This window comes from Micropterus dolomieu, linkage group LG07 (genome assembly GCF_021292245.1).
Source record: "Micropterus dolomieu isolate WLL.071019.BEF.003 ecotype Adirondacks linkage group LG07, ASM2129224v1, whole genome shotgun sequence".
NCBI classification, from domain to species: Eukaryota; Metazoa; Chordata; class Actinopteri; order Centrarchiformes; family Centrarchidae; genus Micropterus; species Micropterus dolomieu.
In genome coordinates this window covers 21760127-21777982 of record NC_060156.1, presented here as the reverse complement: position 1 = coordinate 21777982, position 17856 = coordinate 21760127, and the positions used below count along the sequence as shown (strand labels likewise).

General features: G+C 40.8%; 1 protein-coding gene across 2 annotated transcripts in view; it reads left to right on the top strand.

Annotated features, from left to right (window-relative positions):
• Positions 1-17856, top strand: part of sema5ba (sema domain, seven thrombospondin repeats (type 1 and type 1-like), transmembrane domain (TM) and short cytoplasmic domain, (semaphorin) 5Ba) — a 177200-nt gene that overhangs the window by 115961 nt on the left and 43383 nt on the right. For both annotated transcript variants that reach the window (XM_046054421.1, XM_046054420.1), the window contains exons 6-9: positions 3072-3134; positions 3959-4057; positions 4192-4405; positions 10676-10961. In XM_046054421.1, the coding sequence (XP_045910377.1) occupies positions 3072-3134; positions 3959-4057; positions 4192-4405; positions 10676-10961 (662 nt within the window). The remainder of the gene's footprint in view (positions 1-3071; positions 3135-3958; positions 4058-4191; positions 4406-10675; positions 10962-17856) is intronic.

The following is a 17856-nucleotide window of genomic DNA, read 5'->3' as shown; positions in this document are numbered from 1 at the left end:
TGAAGGCTTGCCACCTTCAACTAAACCTCTCTAAGACTGAACTCTTGGTCATTCCAGCCAAGCAATCTATCCACCATAACATCAAACTACAAATTGACCGCAACCATCACTCCAACCAAGGTGGTGAGAAACTTGGGTGTCATGATTGATGACCAGCTGTCCTTTTCAGACCATGTTGCTACTGTCTCTCCATCATGCCGCTTTTCTCTATACAACATAAGGAAAATCAGGCCCTACCTCACTCAGTACGCCACCCAGCTTCTGGTACAGGCCATGGTTATCTCTCGCCTCGACTATTGCAATGCCCTCCTAGCAGGTCTCCCAGCTTGGGCAGTGAAACCCTTACAAATGGTTCAGAACGCAGCAGCGCGTCTGGTTTTTGATCAGCCTAAAAGGACTCATGTCATTCCATTACTCAGTGACCTCCACTGGCTCCCCGTGGCCTCCAGAATCAAATTCAAGTCACTAATGCTTGCATACAGAGTGACTACTGGGTCTGCACCCATCTACCTAAACTCCATAATACAAACTTGCATTCCTTCTCGCCCGCTATGCTCCTCCAACGAACGCCGCCTGGCTCTGCCATCCCTTCACACAAAGCAATCCCAGTCCCGGCTATTCTCATCTGTGACACCACGATGGTGGAATGAGCTACCACACGCCATCAGAGCACTTCAAGAAGCTCTTGAAAACTCATCTCTTCCGAGAACACTTCCTCTTATAACACCTCTAACTCCTAACCTCTAAAATGCACGTCCTGTGCTCTTCTTCTTCTATCCCCTACAATGATCTGTTTTGATTGCACTTTTTGTTAACTCTTACTTCCTTCCCTAGGTATCTACCCCATTGATGTGATATGTACTGTGAGCTCTTACTAGTACTTATTGCTCCTCTTACTAGTATGTATTTTCAGTTGTAGATCTGTATTTGATGCTCTGTTGATGCTTATATGTTGTTCCTCAAATGTTAGTCGCTTTGGATAAAAGCGTCTGCCAAATGAGTAAATGTAATCAATATTTAACAATCGATTAAATGATTGCATAATGGGTTGCTTGTAGTGACAATCTCACAGAATTATCAGTGGGCTCTGCAGTTCCCCTCGGCTCTGAGTGTTTTAGTCTCCTTGTGTGCTGCCATGGTGCAGCTTGTTTCTCTGTCCACAGAGTGGCCAAAAAATTCTATTTACGGAGGTTAAAAGATGCATTCATTGATATTTTTTGACACCGGGGGTCAGAAGACCTCAAAACAAACTGGCACTCATGTAGTCCTGAAATATAATCATTGTATAATGGCTTATAAAGTTGTTTTGGCTAATATACAGTTTGGAAAACCTATTTGTCAGCCTTTTTGTGCTGGGCAGGTAGTTTACAGTGGGTGAGTTATGTTATCTCAGAACAATGAAACTTGGCATCATAAATGTGCATGATTATTTCCTTTGCAGTGTTTTGGCAGCACAAACCATTCTGGCAGTGTGAACATTCAAAGAACATTCACACACTCCTAAAAGTCTATAAATATACGCTTAGTAACTTAGTAGTAAATAAGCAATATAAGAAATCCCAGGACAATGTGCAGATGTTTGACTAGCTCATTAGGCGGTGGCTATTACTGTTCAGTCTGGTGGTTTCACTCATTAGCAAAAATGTATGCAAAAGCTAATCATCCAAAATCATGAACTTCAGGCATAGTTGATATAACCCATGATCTGTGAAATAAGAGATCTATTTATGTACTTTAAACAAAAAAGAGCAATAAGTGAATTTTAACTCCACATTTTGTCCCCAGAAAGATTTTGGCAGTTCTCATTAAATGTGCTTATCCAGTTGTACATTTACATTTCTAAAGAGCCATATTCTCTGCACATCTATCAAAAAAAAACAAAAAAAACGATGTGATTAACTCAAATCTATGTTTTCCCAGTAGGATTCCTCACTCAGTCTTGAGGCTATACAGTGTTAGTCCCTTCTGCTGAGGTTTAATTAAAGCAAAATCCAAAAAAGAGTGATATCACCGCAGGACAAATTCTCACCTAAAAAATGTGATTGTCCGTGACTGCATGTAGGAGCTACATAGTGAATCAGCCTTAGTTTTTACTCCCGAAGTTTACCGTTTGTTTGAGTCCTCCATTTGGCTCCTGGAATACTGACCCAGTTTAGTGGTGACTCTTGGTCGGCCTTAGTTGGCAGGCTCCACTGAATGTTGGGTCACAACTTTGTCCCAGTGGCCGACTGTCCCGGGAAAGCAATTCATAATATCCACATAATTATCTGCCATGCGTCCTCTTGTGCATGACAATAATCCCTTTGGTAGAGGAGAGAAAAATAAAGGCAAACAGACAGAAAGATAGACAGAGAGAATATTTTAATGTTATATAATAGCAGACTTTTACTTTAGACATTTAGGCAACCTTCCTACTTGGGCAGTGAGATCAGAGAAGAAGAGGAGATGGGGAGGATGAGTAAAATGAGGCCAATGACACACAACAGGGGGTCCTCTGGCACCTTGCACACATACAGTTCATGCCAAGAGAGGGACATCTCTCAACCCTCTTAACGAGAGCCAGTGCGGCTCTGGTGGCCAAGCAGCATGTGTGTATGCACATGCATTAGTGTGTTTGCAGTGCAGTCGTGCAGTGCTGCTGCCTGCATCCATAATTAAGCCCAAGACACAGCCATCAACAGGAATATAATTGGCCGGTAGTAGTGAAGGGGGAATGGGGGGTGGGGAGGTGGAGGAGAGTGCTGCAAACTTTCTGAGATAGAGAGGGGGGGAAAAAAAGAAGATGGAGAGAAAGCCATTTACATGCTAATGCCGTCCACAGCCCTTCAACAGCTTTGTTGGGTACCTTGCCCGCTACCCCCGAATAAGCACTTGGCTGGCAAGCTGGTCTCTGTTTACACAATAAACAAACAGCAACGAGGTTAAAGTCTTTTCATGCATCTTTTTGTGCGTGCCTACAGTATTAGCAACAGTCAGTTGTTGCATAACTGTTTTGTAATGTCTGAAGGACTCAGTGATTGCTTTTCGGCCTCTTTGTCATGCCTGGCCTTTTTCTTGTTTTTGTTTCCTAGGCGACAGAATGGGCACCGGACGAGGAGACCCGGAGGTCCTGTCAGAGCAAAGGCAAAACAGAGGTAACCTCAATCCCGCCCCCAATTACAACACTTCGTGTCAGTGCTGCCTGGTTTACAGAGAGGCCATTTTGATATCTACTGGCTGTTGTGGCAAGGTCCTTATGGGCCTCATGGGAGTGCTCTGTACAGAACAGCTATTTCAGACCCTTCAATCAAGAGTTGTTTTTCTTGCAGTGAGGAGAGAGGGCAAATGGAAGGGAATGAAAATATAGAGAGCCTAGAGCAAGATGATACATAAAAGTACTTCCTTTCAAATATGATAACCAACACTGCGATCAGCTGTCTTATTTTCAGTATTTTGTGAGAACTGATGGCAACGTCATTTTTATCTCCCACAGCTCCTATAGAGCCAAGGGTGATGCCTAATACACAAGAGAGACAATCAATTCTCTGTGAAACCTGCATGCATCACTGCAATTGCCTCAGTTCTTTGCCACGACACAAAGCGCCACTATTAAAATAAATGATACATAACAGAAAATGTTTCATTACCAATAAATCTATGTCACGCCTTTGTTAAAGCAGATTTGACTCTTTTCACTGAAACACATACTTGACTTACTGTAGAGCCTCTGTCGATGTCACAAATAGGCTTCCATTCAGTGGCAAACGAGTATTCTTATTTTTGAACAATGGACTTAGAAGAATGAAAGCTGCAGACACTGAATTGCTGTGGTTTTGGTTGCATGCAAGTCTGATACCAGAGGACTGGGTCCATTGTTCTTCTCAGCAACACATCAAAGAATATTTAGCCTGCCACCTTAGCTTTTCTCTGCTCCACTGTGACTTTCTGAAAGCTTTCTTCTTCACCCACTTCTCTGCAGATTGAATGTCAGAACTACATCAGAGTCCTGCTAGTGAACAAGACCGAGGTCATGACCTGCGGAACCAATGCTTTCCAGCCATTATGTATTAGCAGAGAGGTACAGATAAGTGTGTGTTTGTGTCTGTAGTTTTGTTGAAATTCAGTGAAAACACTGTAGGCTTAATCCCTTTCTCTCCGTTGCTCCCTTTTTCTCTCCATCTCTGTATCGCCCTGTGTTTTCGCCCATCACAGGTAGGCAACATGAGCAGTGTGCTGGAGCGTGTGAATGGTGTGGCACGCTGCCCATATGACCCTCGTCACAACTCCACGGCGGTGGTGACAGAGAGTGGAGAACTTTATGCTGCCACTGTCATCGACTTCTCTGGCCGTGACCCCGTCATATACCGCAGCCTGGGCGGCATGCCACCTCTCAGGACTGCACAGTACAACTCCAAATGGCTCAATGGTACAGTAGTAAAGCAAGAACTGCCACATATGATTTCTTTGACTCACACTGAAAAGTTATTTGAATATGATTTTAGCTAATGATTATTTCCATTACCAATTAATGATGGTTATTTTTTCAATAAATTGGTAAATAATTGGATTTATATCTAATATGGCAAATGTGTAAAATCAGCAAATCACAAGTTCCCAGGGGCCAGGGTGACACTTTCGGTGCGTGTTTTGCCGACCAACAGTCCAAAACAATTCAATTTACAATGATATAAAATACAGAAAAGCAGCTTGTCCTCATATTGGACAAGCTCGAACCAGCAGATGCTTGGCATTTTTGCTCAGTAATAACAATTCATTTATCATTAAATTTGTAGATTTGTTTTTATTGCTTGACTAACGTTTTCATTGATTGACAAAGGTTTATTTTAGAGCTTTCAGTCCTGCAAAATTCGCAGAAATGCTAATGAAATGATCCATTTACTGGTTTGAGTTACAGCTTTGTTAAATGTTTCACAGAGTCAGTGTTTTCTCTTAGGCGTGAGAAATATAATCTAATAGAATTAGAAACCTTATCGGGTTTCCAAATAATCCTCACAAGGTTAAAATGTACGGTAAAGACTTGGGTCAAACTTTCTCTGAAAGTTTCTGCTGTTACTTTAAACATTGTCTTAGACCAGACTGGAGTGACAGATGTGCACTTTTGCTTCCAACACAATCACCTCTTTTGTTACAGACAGTATAGTAGATCACTCCAACAAGGTGTTTTGTTTTTGTTTTTTTTAAAAAGGATTACAAAGACTGTTTGGATTTGAAGTTATGTGTGCAGGTACAGGTTAGGCAAGGAATTGGTGGGATATTTGAAATGGCGGAGAACGAATGAAATGCTATCAATCCTACTGGTGTTGGTGTCAATAATCTCCCTGCTGCTGACGCTATTCCTTTTCCTCTGAGCACGCCGCAGCAGAAATCCATTCACACACACCCTGACTCTAGCAGAAATGTAGATGGACCTTCCACCACCTTTGATATGCAGAAACAGTCGGATTACTGGATTCATGGAGGTATATAGAAAAGCGAGGAGGGAGGAGTTATTTTAGGCATCCATTGTTCTGGAGGTCAAATTAATTTTGAGAGAGAGAGAGAGAGAGAGAGAGAGAGAGAGACTTGGACCTAAGTTTCATCCTATGCTGATCATTAGTTGGTCAGGTTAATGTTACACTCTTTCCTTCTTCCCATTAGACAGGGTTTATTTACTTCCAACGCATGACACACATGGACACAGAGAGAGAAAGAGAGCAATTTCTTTCAGGAAATGAGACGAGGACAAAAAGGAAAATACAAAGGATCAGTATTGGCTTTTTTTAATCAAATGTCAATGATACTGTGGCTGCAACTAATAAGCATTTTCATTAGCGACTAATTTATTGATTGTTTTCTCAATTAATCCATTAAACATTCATTCTATAAAATGCCCATCACCATTTCCCAAGTCCAATGTGACATCTTTAAATTGTTTGTTTTGTCTGACTAAAAGTCCAAAACCCAAAGATATTTAATTTACAATGATATGAAACTGATAAAAGCAGAAAATTTGAGAAGCACAAACCAACTAATGCATGACATTTTCTGTGTGATAAAAGACTTAATCAATTTATCAATCACCAGAGATGTCAAATGCATTAATCAACAGAACTAAATGTAAAAACTAAGTATTTGCATTTGTCAGACCAGCTGTATTATGACGAGGTAGAAAGTAGGTTGTGAAAGATTTGGACTGCAGAGAGTTGGCCGGAATAAAGGAGAGGCAGGAATGGAGTAGTCTGTATGGGAAGATCGAATGCAAGCAAATATGGAAGGTGGGAGAGTGTGAAAATGTGTGGTGGTGAGAGAGCCGGGATGCGAGAGATGAGGATGAGAGAGAAGCGGAGAAGATAGACTGAGGAATCAGTGAGCGATGTAATTATTCCTCACGGCAGGGAGAGGGTGAAATTACAACACACAGCATGCTTCACACCACACGGCGACTCTGCCTGCATGTGCATGTGAGCGTGTGCTTGTATGTACGGTATATGTATTTAGACGGTATGCAAGCTGCAAGAATGTGTTTCCATGTGTGTCCTAGTTATGTGTGTGAGTTTGATAATGACACACACAAAGACGAGAGTGTGTGGGTGGGAAATAGATGAGTGGCAAAATAGATACTGTCCTCATCAGCATAATCGCAGCTGGCTGCACCCACAGTCATACACACATGTTGCACTCAACTCTGGCTATGTACACACACTTCTATGCCATCACATACAAAGCCTGCTTTGCTTCATGGCTTCTGTGAGGGTTATGGAGTTGTGTTCCCGGTGGATTTGGGGTGTGAATGAAAATCTCATTTCCAGCTCTAAGCCTCTCCAGTTCAGGAGAACCGAAGGCAGGGAGGGGGTTCTGGATCTAATCAATCTGTTCCCTTATTGGATTGGTAGCCTGCCAGGCACCGGCCAACTGTGTCCCATCATGCATCTGAATGACACAGGGAGCTATAGAGTCGCCTGTGAAATAATCTAAACAGTTTCTCTGCTTCTCTCAAATCTCCAAAGACTTTATATGGAACAACATATTCTTTTATATTTCTATGGTTTGCTGCCACTCTCCGCTCAGCTTTTGTAAAAAAAAAAAAAAAAAAAAAAAATTTACAGTGTGTTTTGGCATATATAGTCAAAGAATTGTTCCCATATTTCATTTGTTTTTCCTACAATATCTACACTTGGCAAACAGAGCTTAGCTTTGGTTCAGCTAGAGCACTGAGGTTGCTGGCATCAGCTATTTAATTCATTCTTCAAAATGAGTGGCTCATTCATCAGCTGCTTGGCTACCAGCTGATATAGACTGACACTTCTCACTATTACTCTGCTGATCTCTTCCTGCCAGTGCCGTTTGCTGCTGTAGCTCCCTCCACCGAAGTAACCTCTTCATTATGTGCTAAGCCCTTGGTATTGTTGACACTACTTAGATTAATCTAGTTTTGTTTATTAAGATGAATTTGTTCTCCAGCAGAATCCTTGTCTCTTTTTTAAGAGCTCCCGTAAAGAGGAGAGCTATTTTCAACAGATTTAACTGTAGAAGTACTAGTTATAATTTGTCAATTCCTTGACAGAAGTGTGTCTGACTAGAATGAAGAATGGTTAATTTTTTTTGTGTGGTAATGTTGTTCTGGCAACTCAAATTACTTGTTAGAGCTAGTGGAAGATTGTCTGAAAAAGTCAACACTGGCCTGAAAAATGTGGTGGGATGAGCTGACATTTTCAATAACAAAAAAAAAACATTATATTTTCCTAACCTTCACCAAATGCTTTAGTAACCTAAATGTAGCAACACATTTGACGGAAGAGTGTGGACCTCAGTCTCCAGTGTCAAAGTCCCGTGCTTTGTATGCCTATGACTTCTGCGCAGAGCAAGGAAACAAAGATGACACTGAACACAATCCAAGGAGAAAATACATTTCCTCTAAATCTTATTTGGCAAAACAAATTAGTAGTATACGAACATGTTGTAGAAGATGGTTGGGACATTTTGTACTCATTCATTCTTGCATTTTTTGCCTTCAAGCCACTCTCCCCCTCTTCCAGAAGACAGACCTGTACACATTTAAGCCAATAAACACAAACCATGGCAAAGTGAAACAAGTACAGTGAGAAGAAAACACAAAATGAATAAGGACTAAAGAAAATGAAAGAGAAAAAATCTAGATGCCACATAACTGGTTTACAGACGTGTACAGCAGACCATCTGACCTGTTTGGACATAGCCAAACAAAAAGGCATAACCTGTCCCTCTATCATTAATGGATCATTTTCGTATTTTCCTCTTTAAACTGTATCTGTGTTTGATCTAAAGTGTCATGTAATGTCAGTAATGGCAGCTTCACTCCTCCAGCTCCCAACCAGCTTGCCAGATTGAACAATCTGTTTACCACTCTGCAGGGAGCTGCAAAGGCTCCGTTCATCACATTTGCACCCACACAGCTTGAGTAATATTATGCAGAATTTGTCAGCTCCACCTGCCCTTTGCCTGACATACGTAAAGTATGCATAAACACAGGTAGTATGTAAATACAGAAAGACTCTGGTGTGCGTCCACACAGCAGCTCAGGAATGCTGTATACACACGCACACACATTATTCCCTACATTGCATAGCTGATACGTGCATAAACACAATTAGCTCCTTTCCATGGCCTTTAGCTGTAGGGAAAGTTTTACGCATTATGATGGTTGTCTCTGCTGCCTCAGTTGCAGTAATTGCCAGTGACCCAACAGGCGTGACTCCACTCACTTGTTCATCTGCATGCTTTTTAGCACCAATTAACATTCTGAATGGGGATGTACAGTGATTGGTTTCAATTTCTTTGTCACAGATATCAACATTAAATGGTACATTTGGGTGTCATGCATTATAATAACAACAATAATTATGTTAATTTGAACTAGAAAAACTGAAAATTATAAACAAGTTGATTAGATCACTTGCTTAATTAGCCACCGCTGCCATTCCACTTCAGCATGCTTTTTCCACGTTGTAGCAGAATGACTTGTGACTTATCACACTGTGAGGACTTCAGCACTGGCTACCCCTTTTATGTATAGCTTCTTTACAGTTTCAAAAAGTTTGAAACACTCCCTCAACTAATTGTCTCCGTGCCTTCGTCTGCAGTTGGCCCAAAACACGGATAGTTGTTTTTTTATTTTATCATAGATATGAAATGGAATTATGAGACCGCTGCAGCTGTGTGGACAGCAGTTATGTCTCTTCCTGCTCCATTTCAAAGTCTTATTCTCTTATAAAAAGCCTCACTAGCCCCTGAGGCACATTCTGTCATGGCTGTTAACAGGTCGTGTGTGTGTGTGTGTGTGTGTGTGTTTGTGAGAGAGAGAAAGGGAGAGAGTGTGTTTGTGTGTGACTGTGTTTATAAGATCAGCATATCTTGTTTTTTGTTTATGGGGGTACATGTTCAAATTAAGGTTTATACCTGCATTTGTGTTTGTGCTAGTGTGTGATATCACTTACAATAAATGGGTCCCAGTGGAAAACTGAAGCGACAGCAGCAGAGGAGTATTTCCTCAGTTTCGTTGTTTTTTTGTTTGTTTTTTCACACAAGTAGTACTCTCCTGAAAAAAAGAAAACACAGCATATTATTATTATTTTTAGAAATGTTCAGTTTCAAACTACAGCTTAATGTGAATTGTCACAAGAAAATAGTTATTCATTTATAAAACGAAATGGAATTTGAGAATGAAGAAATCTATGGCTATAGTAGTTTTTATTTTAATTATTTTAAATTCTTTATTAATTCTGGCATTCAAGATTATATGTCAGCGTGATATTCACAAATTCAGTGTCTTTCTCAGGACTTCAACAGACAACATGCTTTGGACATTTTACTTGACAGCGATGCTGTATTACATATATTTATGTATTAAAGGCTCTGTTCACTTGAATTACCCAAATGTATGTTACATAGATTAGGCTCTCACTGTGGACAATGAAATTTTAAACCATTTCTTTAATAAAAATAGTCCCAATGACAACTGTGTATGGAAGGATATGTAGATTATCCAGAGTAACTAGGACATTGTTGCTGGAAAGCTGCTGCTGAGTTAAAAAAAAAATGTAATTTGTAAATGCTGTGAGCGCCTGCATGATTAGAAACTAAAAAGAACCCATCCTCTGAATCGTTTACAGACCTTCAAATATGGAGACGTCAGCATCGACATGCTGGACGCAAGACTAACATGGACTTACAAGTTTAAGCTTATTTTCCCTCCACGTTTACAACAATGAATTAGTATTCTGTGATTGAGTCATGTGTTTACATAGGATGACACTAACGTCCCATTCAAACAGTTTTTCAGTCTGCTTTACGTGATAACCGCCCAGCAGGGAGGGCCGTTAATCGTTGGCTGTGTCACTCAGGGCAATAAAAACAGCACGGGCATCCATGGATTTACCATCAAAACCTCAGACGGATTTATTAGTAACCATTTGTTATCTTCTCCTCTCCTCTACACTCTGCACCTTCTCTTCTCATTTACACATTTGACATTGTGGCTGTTTTCCAGACGATGTTAAACAGGATGTGCAACACAAGAATTTTTAAGATTTTATTGCAATCAATAATGAGTACAGGGGTCAAGGCAATAACATCTAGAAGATAAATGTTGCAAATATTTCTGTTTCCCTGGAGTCATTATGTAATGATCCTCTCCCTCCCTTCTCCTTCCTCCCGGCAGAGCCCCACTTCATCTCAGCCTACGACATCGGCCTCTTCACCTTCTTCTTCCTGAGGGAGAACGCAGTGGAGCACGACTGCGGCAAGACCGTTTATTCTCGTGTGGCGCGAGTCTGCAAGAACGACATTGGTGGGCGATTTCTCTTGGAGGACACCTGGACCACATTCATGAAGGCGAGGCTCAACTGCTCCCGCTCCGGGGAGATCCCCTTCTACTACAACGAGCTGCAGAGCACCTTCTACCTGCCAGAGCAAGACCTCATCTACGGCATCTTCACGACTAATGTGTGAGTGAACACAAATGGATATTTATTACAGCACCTCAATTATTAACACATGCTTAGGAAGGATTTTTTTTTACCCCTGAGGTTTCTGTCAAACTATGGTTTACCATTTGGCATCTTGTAAACAAATGATCTACATTTCCAAAGTATTATTATTTTATTATAATAGGGTTAATATTAAGTTTCAGATAGTGATATAACACTCATAACTCTTAATAATATTTATTATGCATGTGCAAGGATTTAGACATTTCAGGACTGTACAGGATTGAATGTTTTCTTTTCTTTAAAAAATATTTCTCTTTGGGAATGTTTTACTTTCCCAAGACATGTAGGACTTCTCTCCATAAAAAAAGTTGATTTTAAACACAGAAATACTGGAAGTTAATCGTTAAAGAGGTGGTATTATGCTTTTTGGCTTTTCCACTCTCCTTTATTGAGTTATATATCTTTTTTGTGCATGTAACAGGTGTAACAGGCAAAGTGAAAAAGCCCAAAGTCCAGCCCAAAGATAGTTCCCATCTCCCACAGAAAGCTCTGCTCTGAACCGCTTGAAAACAGCTCGTTTGTAGTCCAGCCCTTCACTTCCTTTACTTGTGACGTCACAATGAAAACGCGTCATAAAGCTTGCCAAGCGGCTAGCGGGGTCAGGCACGCCCTCATGCCAAGCTAGTCTGAGCGGAGGCCCTTTGGCTCAACTTGCCTTTGTCTGGTTTTCCATTGTAGAAATGTTACAAATGAGCGTGTGAGGCCGGTCAGCCGCCCGCTCACAGAGCCCTCTGCTCTGCAACTACTGTACGGTACTATCTGCAATGGAAAACGCAGCAGAGGAAACCGAGTAGAGTTATCTATCGATTTGCGCTATGGTAGCATTTTTCAGCAAGGCAGCATAGATCGTCAGAACACCGGCAACAGTTCAACATTTAGTCCTAATGGTAAGATGTGGAACAATGATGTTGTGTGGTTGTGGACTTGAGTAACTTATACCATCTGCTAGGTTACAGTTGCAGTCGGAAGCGGCTTTGATTTGGATCACACTAACTTGTTTCTTACGACCCGCCTTTCTCTGCTTCTGATTGGCTAGTAGTCCTGGGAACTGCGCATGTGCAACTCCCAACAAAGCAAGTAAGATACATCACTCTTTAACTCAAGAGCGGAGCGTACAACACATAGGGTGAAAAGAGGAGCTGCAGCAATGTGCAGTATGATAAAAATGTGGTGTTTTTTGAAAATTAAACCATGTAAACCTGTTCTGGTACAACCCCTAATTAAGATTTTGAACCCGAAAATGAGCATAATACCACCTCTTTAAATGTCATATGTGGTATTTATTAGATGAACAGCAAGAATTGTTCAGTCCCCTGTTTTTCAGAATAATCCTCTTACCAGTTTCATGTCCAAATTATACATATGTATAGATGTCCATACGGTCAATTAAGCATACGTATTTGGAAGCATACCTTATGACCATCTTTATAGTACTGACCTTTAGATATTGCTGTGTGCAATGGCAGCAAAGGAAAATCCCTTACATGCATCAATTTGCATATTATTCCCATGTTTTGAGGCACAGAGCACTGCTGTTGGAGGTTTAGTTGTAACATTAGCGGCTCCTCTGCACCTGATGCTCCACCTGTTGATGCTCTTGATGGAGGCCATGAACTGGTTGAACCACCTGTATTGTGCATTTGTGATTTTGCACTCCACTTAAAGCCTAACATTCCTGGTGATAAAATGATCTCAGTTCCCAGTATTTATTCCCAGTACAGATCCATCCACAGGTTATTATGTCTGTGAAGGCACATATGCACCCAAAAGAGACCTATTTTATTATTATATATAATATTACATATATTATTTGTCACCTTTTTATGATTACACCTTTGGGAGCGGTAATCTATTAATCACTTATCTCATTGTTTCCTTTATAGTCACCAAATATGTAATTGCATACTTCCTTATTGGGCCTAGATCAGATAATTAATCACAATAAGCACAGATAACAGTGGTAACCTGATACAGTGTCAATAACCAGCATGTAGGCTATTAGTCAAATTCAGGTAGAATCTTTTTTTAAACTTTTCTGACATTTATCATCTAAATTAGCTCAGTGTGTGTGTGGATGAAAACAAATGAAGGGGAATTAATGAAGGGAATGAAGGCGGGAATACTTCTAGAATAGTTGATCGTGAGTCTGCTATTCTGCCTCTGTTGTGTATTTAGTGTGCCAAAGAAAAAATACCAGCTTTAGTTCATACACCAGAGCATGAGGCAGTCCTTAATAGTCTGCATAGACATTGTAGAAAGTAAAATTATAATCCTTATCCATGCATTACTCCTCAACATTACCCTCACTATTGAATAGAAAGGATGAACAACCCACCAAAACAAGCTGCAGCTGTACTGAAGAGCCCTTTCAGCATCAATGAGAATATTAATGGGGGAACAGTGACACACACACCAAAACACTTCAACTCCAACTTCTTTTCATTTAACCCTCAAATTTCATCCCCTCATAAGGCCTGGCACTCTGACATTTTCCCACCTATACAGAGAGAAACAATTTTCCAGAGTTTAGAGCCTCCCTGCTAATGATCAGTGTGGATGCACGCAGCTCTCATCCGAGCTGGCTATACAGACTGACGCTCACTTCCTCTGGTGTTTATTACTCTAGGTGGGGGTGTCACACACTTCATTACAGAGAGGAAACATTGAGAGACAGAGTGTATAGATTAGTGCTCTTGTTATGCTCTTTTTCTATGTTTAGTACAAGTGGAACTGCATCACAGAGACAAGAGGATGGCGCCATCTGTCACTCCGTTGGGTCAGTCTGTCAAAAATCACAATCTAGAGCAGGATATCAACAAACATATTGCTATTAATAATTACTTGCCTTGAAAATCTGTATAAATATTTGTCGTCCCCTAAGGAAAATCCCTAATTATTTTGGTGAATTCTTGACCTTTTATCTAGGCTCCCCATCAGATCAAAATGTCCCCTTGAAAAACTCTTTGGCCTGAAACAAACAAAGGTTGTGCATTCGTTGAACACTTTTGTTTTGTGCTGCGTAATAAAGATTGCAGACTTTTGGGTCCAGTAGGAGGGCACTAGAGTAAGAAATACTAAAGGAATAGATCAACAGGGTAGGTAGAGCTAACTATGTTATTGGACTTTTTAAGGGCCTACATGTGGGCTTCTAGATTGCTAGCACCTTAATTTGACACTGACACGTACATACCAGCTTTGCAGGTCTTGCATTCTGCTTGACACAGATCCTGGCCCCCCATCCAAGGGGAATGTGTTTTGGGCAATTTAGAAATCCCGGCCGGACGCATTTTTAAGGTCATGTCCGGGAAAAAGAGGACATATGGTCACCCTACCCCGCGACCCTGTACGCAGGATAAGCGGTTGACGATGGATGGATGGATGGTCACCCTATCTAAATGCTGAAATGTCATCGTCTACAGTGACATGATCTGAGATACACTGCAAATATCAAGCATGTATGATTTTAAGAGATTCTCTCCAGAGGCAAGATGCAATGAAAGCACCTGTTGATATATTTTTAGATTTGGGAAGTCAAATCTAAAGTCATCAGATCTGCGACTCAAATCTAACTTTAGTCCAAGTTATGTCAGACTATTAAGAGATGCCGGTGAACACTTCTGTTGTAGCAAATTGTTGTCTTGGAGTATACTGTGTGTGTAAGTGTGGCCAAGAGTCTATGCTTCTCTGTGTGTGTGTGTGTGTGTGTCTGAGCACTCATGGTTGTTGGTATTCAGATGTATTCCGTGTTCTGTCAGGGGAGAAGTTGAATCCTGCCTCTCACCTTCTGCTCTCTCACCTGTTAAGCTGCTTGTATTCGCCACCACATGCAGGCTGCTTTCTGTCAGCCTGCAGCCATCTTTAGTGGTAGAGTGAAAGAGAGAGTGAGGACTGGTGAAGAGACAAAAATAAATAAGAGGGAGACATGAGAAATGAGAAGAGGTAATGAGAAAAATCTGTGAGGTTCAAGTTTTCGTCCGTCGTCCTTTGTCTCCTCTGTACTTGCCTTTCCTCTCCAAAGCAACTCGTCGGTCCTCCCTCCAAAATCGTGTCCCTCGTCGGGTTGGATATGTTAATGCAATCACCACAAACACTGTCTCCATCTGTCTGGCCTAAATTGAACAGGCTCACAGCTGCTCCCAGGAGTTTGGGGCTGTAAAACAGAGCAGGAAGAGTTGGAACAGAGTACTTAAGCTCTCTGTCTGCTCACGATCTGGGACAGGTCTCACTACTGTAGAGTGACCATGGCATTTTATACATTGAAGCCTACTTACCCATCGATTCTCTTCAAATCATTGATGAAGCAATTCAACAATGAATCAACAGGAAAAACACCAATTTTGATTGCTAGTCAAATGTTTAAAGTCATTCATCATGTAAAAATGGTTCCAGCTTGTCAAATGTGAGGATTTGCTTTTTTAATTAATTGCTAAAGATATAATTATTTGAGTTTTATTTGGATAAAACCCAACCCAAAAGCAGTTTGAAGATGTCACAGTCCTCAGTTTATGGGAAATTATGATGGGTTCGTGGACTTGCAAGGGACACAATATTAAAAAACAATGGTCAAAATCAAAGCAGCAGAAACCAAGATAGCTTGAGTTTTAGTACCTTGTGTGTGCGAAAAACTCCAAAGAGTCCTAAACTTCCCACAATGAAAATCAGTAGCATCTCTTAGACCCCTTTTGCCTTATAAATTCCCATATTTTAACCCCCCCACGCAACCAGTTTGTTAGACAAGGTTCCTGTTAAATATTTACTTTTAAGGTATCAAAAATAACCTGGGAGACATCACTGTTGTCTCAGACTTTAGAGAGCGCTCATCAACAGCCACAGAAAATATTATACAACCTATTTCACTAGCTGAGTGGTACCTCTCATAAATGAGAAACTGATGTTGATGTGTAAAATTGGTGGAGTGAAGCTTCCTATCAATCAGTCGAAATACTAAAACACGACAGATGCATCAATAGTAGAAATAATCATTCCAGCCCTGCTTCAGACAAGGAGGGAGAGGAAGGAAAAAAGATTCTGCTGTAATTTTATTGAGATATGCACCAGCCATCGGAGCCTGTTAAGTGAGTTATGTGGTGGAGGGTTTTAGCATTCCATCAGAATAAGGACACTTAAGACCTCAGAGCACGACCAGGTCTTTTAATTAACTCCGGGCCCTTATTGGCAGGGTCCTTCTGTCATGGACCCAGAGCAGCAGCGAGATTCTCGTACTAAGGTGTCCAAACCGCCATTACTAACTAATTATGAGCCTCCTTATCTATTTTTGGGTGACTTCACTGACCCCTCCACTTCACTAGTTCTTAGAGGGTCTCATATCTGAAAGGTTGTGGACGGGATAAGGAGGAGAGCCGAAAGAATTGGTCCATTAATTGATTAGTAGATTCACATAAAATGAATGGACACAACGACAAGTGATTTATGACGCAAAACATTTAGGATTTGCTTTTCTCTGCATTACATCATTGTAAATGAAATATTTTTGGGTTTGAACTGTTGAAACTTTATCTCTCGATCTGAAAAGTGTGGATGAGATCGCCACGGCTGTATACATTCTTTATGGGCCAGGTTATGCTTTAGAAGAACTAGTTTGTACTATGTGTTGTCCGATCACGTCAGAAGGCAAAATTGTTTATAGCTGCTCCTAGCGACGACGCTGGAAGGCAGGTTGATCACTAATCACTGGCTAGGGCAAACCAAAAAATAACCCTTTTTTCTCCAAATACAAATAAGCTCTCTTGAACATGATGAAAGACTGATAATGACATGAAACAAAGTGGCAATTCAGTCTGCTTAGTAGGCTAAGAAGTCATTAGTTATAGCCTTAATAAGGACCCTTACGGTTACTCAATATTGTTAGACTTTTTCATGTAATTCAAACTCATGTGCAACCTGACATATGCACTGAACACCACCTAAAATCCCTCCTATCCATGGAAAATATGTAACCGACTCCAAGTGACATCAGATTTGACGTGGATGATAAATGATGTGCTGGGAAGTGAAGCATGTCATATAACTGTACAATATTTTTGATTCTACATTCTCTTCCTGTCATATCATCTTGCTGACATCAAATCTACCTTGAAATGAACTGCGGGCCCCAGTGGAAGACTGTGACCTAACCTGAATCCAGTTTGACAGAATCTGCTGCTTGTGTACCAGCTGTTTTATCATTTGTCACAAATATTATTTAAATTGAGCCCACTATTTGTACTCTGTTTGGTTTCCTTGGCTTAGGGCCAATTTGCATTTGATTAGAAATAGTGTGAAAATAGTTCAAGTCAAGCTTAGTCTCAAAAATACAACAGTGATCAAATATTTTCTCTCAAATGGATAGCCATTATAGTCAACTGTGTGCTTCATTACAATGGCTCAAGTCTAACACCTGGATTTTTGTGCAACCTATTGAACCTGTGGTGTTGCTTTATTGTTTAGTGTAGGTGTAGCTGACTCAGTCTGCCTCTGAATGTGACTGTTTTGGGCCAAAGCTGTTGCTTTTGCTGGCGTATTGTTGTGCAGTATAAAAATATGTATGGATAATCCTGGCAGCCTTGGTTCAATTTCTGGTCCCTGCAGCCATGTAGCTCTGCTGAGTGGGCTGTTTTCCTTTTCTGCTGCGATGCAGGTATTCACCGAGGTTGAAACATTGGCCTTAATGTAGTTTTAGCGGTTCCCTTTTTCACATAAAATGAGGTTAGGCACATTAGCTAAAAACCTAGGGTTTCAGCTGGACTCCACGGCACTCATGTGTGTGAATACAATGCATCTGCCAAGGTCTATTTTTCCTGTGTTTTTATACAGCACATAAAAAACACATGTTGACCAATGTGCGTTACAA